The sequence below is a fragment of the Sitophilus oryzae genome, unplaced genomic scaffold (genome assembly GCF_002938485.1).
Source record: "Sitophilus oryzae breed Bouriz unplaced genomic scaffold, Soryzae_2.0 scaffold_1115_pilon_pilon, whole genome shotgun sequence".
NCBI lineage: Eukaryota > Metazoa > Arthropoda > Insecta > Coleoptera > Curculionidae > Sitophilus > Sitophilus oryzae.
The window spans coordinates 210,478-217,598 of NW_022145744.1; the positions used below are offsets into that span (position 1 = coordinate 210,478).

General features: G+C 31.5%; 1 protein-coding gene across 1 annotated transcript; it reads right to left on the bottom strand.

Moving 5' to 3' along the window:
* Nucleotides 1-587: 587 nt before the first annotated feature.
* Nucleotides 588-6,093, bottom strand: LOC115882803 (iroquois-class homeodomain protein IRX-5-like). Its single transcript, XM_030901052.1, has 3 exons — nt 5,931-6,093; nt 4,497-4,644; nt 588-3,477 (listed from the first exon to the last, which is right to left on the bottom strand). Exons 1-3 carry the CDS (start codon nt 6,078-6,080, stop codon nt 2,774-2,776), a joined length of 1,002 nt encoding a protein of 333 aa, XP_030756912.1. The 5' UTR covers nt 6,081-6,093; the 3' UTR covers nt 588-2,773.
* Between the last annotated feature and the right edge of the window lie 1,028 nt (nt 6,094-7,121).

Genomic DNA, 7,121 nt, shown 5'->3' on the forward strand with positions numbered 1-7,121 from the left:
TTTTATTTTAATACGGACCTGATTTTTTTTAAAGGCCAGACCTAAATGCTATCACACTTAGTTAAAAAAACGTGGCTTGTTTTTTATACACACATAGTCACAATAAGCACAACAATAATAGCAATATCACAGTGAGTAAACTCATCTCCTTCCAACACATTTCCTCTTATGGAAATATACCGTATGATCGAAACGTCAAAACGGCGTCAAGATGGCGTCAGAAAAAAAAACGGCGTCAAAGATGGCTAAGAAATGAAAATCGATGATAATTTTGGCGAGTTCAGTCTCTAGATGTCGTTTACTAAAAATTAACATAAAACTTGTCAAGAATTGACAAAAAAATGTTTTCTACACCGTTAAAATGATCTACGGCATGACCTGGCCGAAATTACCATCAATATTCATTCCCCCGCCGTTTTTGACGCTGTTTTTTTTTCGATCGTATTGTAGAAGTAACTTTTTTTATTATTATACTGATGTATATTTTAAGTCAGTACATTTTTTTTAAATATGTGTATTTTCTTATGTATCAAAAATATTTTTCCCTCTCAAATTCCCAACATAAATAAAAATGCAACTTTTTATAATGTTCAATATATTTATTGCAGCAAAATTTACATACGACTGATTTTTTTCAAAACATTTCTGGTCTATATTTATCGATATGTTTATTTGAACTGAACAGGAAGATTTTCGAAAACGAAAATAACAAAAATATAAACATTTCAAACATGAGTGTATCAGACAAAGACAGATATATATTAAGAGAAAATTCCTGAAATTAAAGTGTATATTTTTAATTTGTTTTTTTTACACAGACGAGTTTGTATCTAGATTACTTTTTTATTATTAAATATCGTATCCTATTATATTACAGGATGACACATTGCTCAACAAGCTTCACATATACAGGGTGAATATTTGAATAGCAGCAATCAGTAATATCTCTTAGATAAATCTGGGCTTTGAAGAAAGAACCAAAATGAGGTGCTTTTTGACTTACCCTGTAGACATTATTCAAAACATTTTTTTTTATACAAAACTAATAATTTTGACCTTCTCATAGACAAAGAAAAGGTTCTCTGAATTTTTTTCTGTTTTAAGAAATATTCCAGATTGGTAACTTTTCAAATTATATCACTCTGTAGACAAGAAAAACCGTTCACGACCTCACCCTGTATATAGTTTTATCTTTAAATACAACATACTCTACTAGAATCTAGAAATTATTAGTTATTAGTTTATACATATACATATAGATACAATGATACAAATTATTAGAGTTCATTTTTATACTGCTCGACAAAATTCGGGCAGTCCGACGCTATACACTGTCCGCCACATAAAACGGGAGGAATATTCTCGAATTTTTGTGGCGAATAATAAAGAGAACGGAATATTTACAAGAGAGTTTTTTTTTGGTGGAGATTGTGAATCAAAATTTGACAGATTGATCAACGTACCGATAAAAAATACTATGTATTGCACCGGGTATCGGGATTTAAGTTAATTATTTTGTCGAATTTTGAGCCACTAGGTTAAGTACAGGGCCGGGTTAATATTTTTTCGTACCAAAGAAAATTTATTTGCGAATTTTGACATACAGGGTGTTTCAAAAATGCACGTAAAATTTTCAGGGTTTGATTCCTTGTACAAAAGTATGAAAAAAAGTTCCTATAAACATATGTCCGGAAATGCATAGTTTTAAAGATACAGGATGTTAAATTTTATAAAAAAAAATATTTTTTATTATCTTAAATATCATTTTTTCTGAATTTTTGAATTTAATGTAGATACTTATTTGATGTACAGTATGTCCCCAGATCGTTTTTACAAGAGAAATCTTTTTGTTATTAATTTTTTAAGAAAAATACTTAAGAATAATCTTCATTAAAGTTTTTGCTTGATCTAAAATAGTTAATTTTGTTTAAATTTTTCCAAATTTCCAAAAAATTTAAAAATATGAAAATATACTTGAACTTGAAATTTTTGCAAACTTCAAAAATCAAAACGCGTTTTTTAGGTTTTCTTTTTTTGAAAGATGGCTATTATTAATTTTGATTGTCATCTTTTTTGCTGCTTTAATATGTTAAAGTGGTACAAAATTTATTTGGTTCAATGCTACGGAAATGGTGATTATACATTTTTTTAATGATTTTCTATCAAAGATTGGAAACCATCAATCAAAGTTTTGATTTGTAGGAAAAAATTTGGAAGTATAAACGGGATTAACCATTTTAAAGCAAGTAAAAATTTTTATGAAGAATTTTTTTCTCTAAAAGTTTATAATATAATTTTTTTTATTTATTTAGAGCACATCCAGGGATGTGTTCTAATATATTTTATAAAAAAATCTGTCAACCCGACCCTGTACATTTCTGTGTGAGTGTTTAGGACACTACGCGACTGCCAATATTTTCAAAAAATACCTAAGGAACAGATAAATATATCACATATATTGTACAAGCCGCTACGAAATCAAAAAAGGCATTCTTAAACTTTAATTTTAAGTATTGTCCATTTTGGTCTTTCATAGAAATAGATATGAGTTTTTAGTCCAAATAAAAACCTATAACACGAGGGAAAACTAGTACGTTATCTCAAGAAGAAAAATTCGGCTCTTTGCTTTATGTACCTCTTCTTTTTCTCACCATTTTTTCTCATTCAATCACATTCACATTTCAACTTTTAATTTGAGAGGTAGATAGGCAAAAAAAATTGAGAAAAAAATCTAATATACAGTTCATTTCGATTTGTTTTTAGTTCGTTAACATCAAACTTTATTCAAAGCTATCGGTTTCAAAGGACTTTCACCTCCCGCAGAACTCAAAGAACTTGTCGTTGAGGACGGTGACATTCTACTAGGATGCGTTAGTCCTAGAGGAAGTCCTCCACTGGAGGACGTCGAAATACTTAAAGCTGAAGAACTAGCTAAAGGGTTACCGGTACTTGACGAACTGCTGCTCGAAAGACTCGTTTTAACAGCATTCTGTTGCGCTGCCAGCGTCCTCTGGTACGTCTCCAGTAAACTCGCATCTGGAGAACTCCCCTGTGACGCCATAAGATGTTGAGGACCGTACAGACTCCTGTAAAAGTCATGAGGTCTGGCATACGGTGCTGTATGAAGTCCTGGAGGAGGTAATCGTGTCCCTAACGACCCCATCAGCCTACTTGAAGCCGTAGAATACATGGTACTGCCAGGAGACACTTCATTGCTCTCTTTCGAAGCCATATCCGCCAAAGACCAAATGCGCGGCTTGGTAGTGACGGGACTTTGACTGATTTGGGGAGGGGGACTGCCCCCTGAGGTTCTAGGGGGCAGGAAGGCGGGGTGGGGAGGTCGTTCGTATATTTCTGGACTATCTGGACCACTATCCGGTCGGGATTCGCTCCATTCTGATGCAGTGTCGGGGGCTAGGCGGGAATGGGGTTGCCTATCGCCGTCCTCGCTGGATGCTGTGCCGGAGTCTTTGGAATCTGGAAAAAATGGACAAGAGTTAGGCTGGAAGCGTCTTTGGATGCTTTAAGTAGAAGCATTCGACGAGAGGGTGATATTAGTATGAACCATTAATGATTTCATGATTGACATGTAAATAGTTTAGTTAGAGAGAGTTGAATCAAAATGGCGACTGTACATAAGGCTGATGTACTTCACACTACCAAAATTTGGATAATTTATTATAGTATTATACAGGGTTGTTCACCACATACGACACGGAGTATTGTAGCTAAACGATTAGATTTTTACAAATTGTAAGTTTTGAGTTCGTTGAAGGACTATTAGAGGTACAATTTAAAAATATTATTACAATATACAGAGTGACTCAAATAAGTAAAAATATTATAGTTTTATTTTTTTAAATAGGACACCCTGTATATTATTCTATTTTTAGATTCTACCATTGAAATAAAGATAAATTTGATTAAGATTTATCACACTTAAACCTTACCGTTTTTTAAATATTTTCAATTTTATGAAATTGCAGTAAAAATTTAAGGGCTTCATTTCTCCAACGGGATTAATTTTTTTAATATTAAATATTTACTGAATTTTAGTTATTGATCAGTTATTGTGTTGCAATAATAAAATGTTTACTACCTTATACAGAGTGTCTAAAATTTTATTTTAAATAATTACTAGCTTTAAACGGCAATAACTTGTTTAATTTAAATGGAACACCCTGTATATTTTATTCATTTATTTATTTATTTATTTATTCTACAACACTCTACAGCTTACGCCAATTACAGAGTGGGTTACACACAAAAAAAAATCAATACAAAATAATTAAATTAAACAAAAAATAACATCAATGAGAAAAAATACATATCAATGAAAAAAAACAACAATATAAACCAAGAAAAACCACTAAACTGAACTCAACAACCGAAACCAAACTGCAGCTGAAAATATCAAAATTACACTGATATAAATTATATACATCCTGTATACGTTTCAATGGCGAATATTTGAACTATGGAATTAACTGATTTACCTAGTAGGTCTTTGCCATCAGTGCTTTTTCTATCTTGGTCATCATCGTCGTTGTTATTATCGTCATCTTCAACCCGATTTCTTGGCTCCCAAGTCATTTTATTCTCCTTCTTCAGCCTTCTTCTCGCGTTTGCAAACCATGTAGACACCTGGAAAGAAGAAATAAAATCTGTTAGAACCAGTGACAAGTGGAAAACAACTTAAAACCGAACTCAAGGACCTGGAAGACTCCATCCTGGAATGGGAGTCCCCCAACGGTCTAAGACACTCCAAGAAATTTCTTAGGACTTACTACCTAGAAAAATCACCAGGAAAGATTTTCCTTGATTTAAGTAAAAACAATCTTCGAATTATCAAGATATTGCGTTTTGTCAAAGTCCTGAGACTGTATTAAGAGTTATAACTCATCAAAATGGGACAAAATAAATCTATAAGTTTGCCGTTTTCATTTTTGTAGTTATTGTAAAAGATAGGAAACCAATTGAACAAAATTTTACATTCGTTATTTCAATTTTGCGATAACAAGTTAACGACATGACAAAAATGTAAAACATTTTTTCCATAAATTCTCCAATTAACATACTTTTTTAACTTTTATTAATTACCAAACACTAAGTGCCCATGTGAAATGTATAAAATATCGTTTATATCACACTTTTATTACCCTCATAATTACAGAAACTAGCCCGATAAGAGCTTGATGACAAATAAATTACAAATTCATTACGTTACGTAACGTGGAACGATTTTTAATATTTTTTTCCTTTATTGACAGGTCGTGTAGTGGCTAATTAGTACTAATTGGTATGCGCATTAATAATATAATTAATGTTGATAATTAGAGTACTTGTTATCGCTTCAGTGTCATTGTCGCTATACACATTACAGAAAAGTCTTATAGTACTTTTTAGAGTTTTTAGGGTTCCGTACCCAAAGGGTAAAAACGGGAACCCTATTACAAAGACTTCGCTGTCCGTCCGTTCGTCCGTCTGTCACAAAGGTCTATCTTATGAACCGTTATAGCTAGACAGTTGAAATTTTTACAGATAATGTATCTATGTTGCCGCTATAAAAACAAATACCAAAAACAGAATTAAATAAATGGTTATAAATAAAAAAGTACTTTCACTAAACATTATCTTTTAAGTAAGAATTTTACATAGAATCTTTCAAGTCCTCGGTGGCCGCGTGGTTAAGGCGTTAGGACTTTACGCTGCTATGACATTGGAGCCGTAGTAAGGCAGGTTCGAATCCTAGTCAAGGCGACTTTTTTTTAATCGTTTTTTTTAATTTTACATATTTTTACATATTTATTTTTACTTTTTAAATATTTATTATTGATTAATACAATTTTTAGTAATGTATTTCTTCATTTTTTTTACTTATACGCGCATTCAAAATTTCTTGATTGACCATTTTTTTAAAATTTTATTACCTGAGTGAGAGTCATCTTGGTGATGATAGCCAACATTATTTTCTCTCCTTTGGTTGGGTAAGGGTTCTTTTTGTGCTCGTTCAACCACGCTTTCAAGGTACTCGTTGTTTCCCTTGTAGCGTTTTTTCTCCTGGCACCATTAAGGTCCATTCCGTATCTGAAACAATAGAAAAAATAACCTTTATAGTATAGTTTTGTTAGGGGTAATATTTATTTAATATAAAAAACAGTGTGTGCACTATGTGTGCATATTTGAAGTGATCATCATGTGAAATGCAAGTCATCAAGTGAAGTGGTCATGTTTAAAAAGTGACATAATATAATAAATATTATTTTCAATTTATTTCAGGAATCTGTACGTTTTCTGCTTTCTCAACAGCCTGCAAATTTTGTGGAATACCATCCAAAATACACATTTTTATGTAAGAAGAGAAGAAATTGCAATGATTGCAATACAAAATATTAAAAAAATACATCAATTTTCTAACATGATATTTTTTAACTTATACAGGGTGTTTCAAAACAAATGCGAAAGACTTCAGGGGGTGATTCCTTGTTCAAAATAAAGGGTAGTTTGCTTCATAAACGTTGGGTCAAAAGTCAACCACTAGGGAGATATCGCGATACAAAGATGGCGGAAAAATAATGTTTTTTTTTATTTTTTATCTTGAAAATGAAAAACGATAGACTAATGAAATTTTATGGAAGCATTACTGTTATAAAAACACACTTTCTGGTAATTTTTTCACTTTTTTAAAATGAGTGGAAAAAAAAGCAGCCCACTAGATTCTTTATCTAAAAATGTTTTTTGTCCTGACATGTAATGCTTTACATTTTATTTTTTAATTTCAAATTGGTGAGTTTTATCAAAAAAACTCAAGAGATAAAAAAGTTTCTAAACAAACTAAGCTATCCAAATTAATTTTTTTGCATGTGTTTGATAAGATTTTTCTTTAAATTTCGTTAGGGGTAGTTTATTTCAACCCCTTCCACTGATTTTAAAAAAAGTGAGAAAATTACCAGAAAGTGTGTTTTTATAACAGTAGTGTTTCAATAAAATTTCATTAGTCTATCGCTTTTCATTTTCAAGATAAAAAATAAAAACATTATTTTTTCCGCCATCTTTGCACCGCGATATCTCCCTAATGGTTGACTTTTGAACCAACGTTTATAAAGCACACTACCCTCTAT

Bases quoted from the DNA above. Each gene is read 5' to 3' on its own strand.
- LOC115882803 (XM_030901052.1), bottom strand. From the start codon at position 6,080: ATGGACCTTAATGGTGCCAGGAGAAAAAACGCTACAAGGGAAACAACG. The intron at 4,645-5,930 runs GTAATAAAATTT...TCTTCTTTCCAG, and splicing joins CCAAGATGACTCTCACTCAG to GTGTCTACATGGTTTGCAAA. The intron at 3,478-4,496 runs GTAAATCAGTTA...CATTTTTTCCAG, and splicing joins TGATGGCAAAGACCTACTAG to ATTCCAAAGACTCCGGCACA.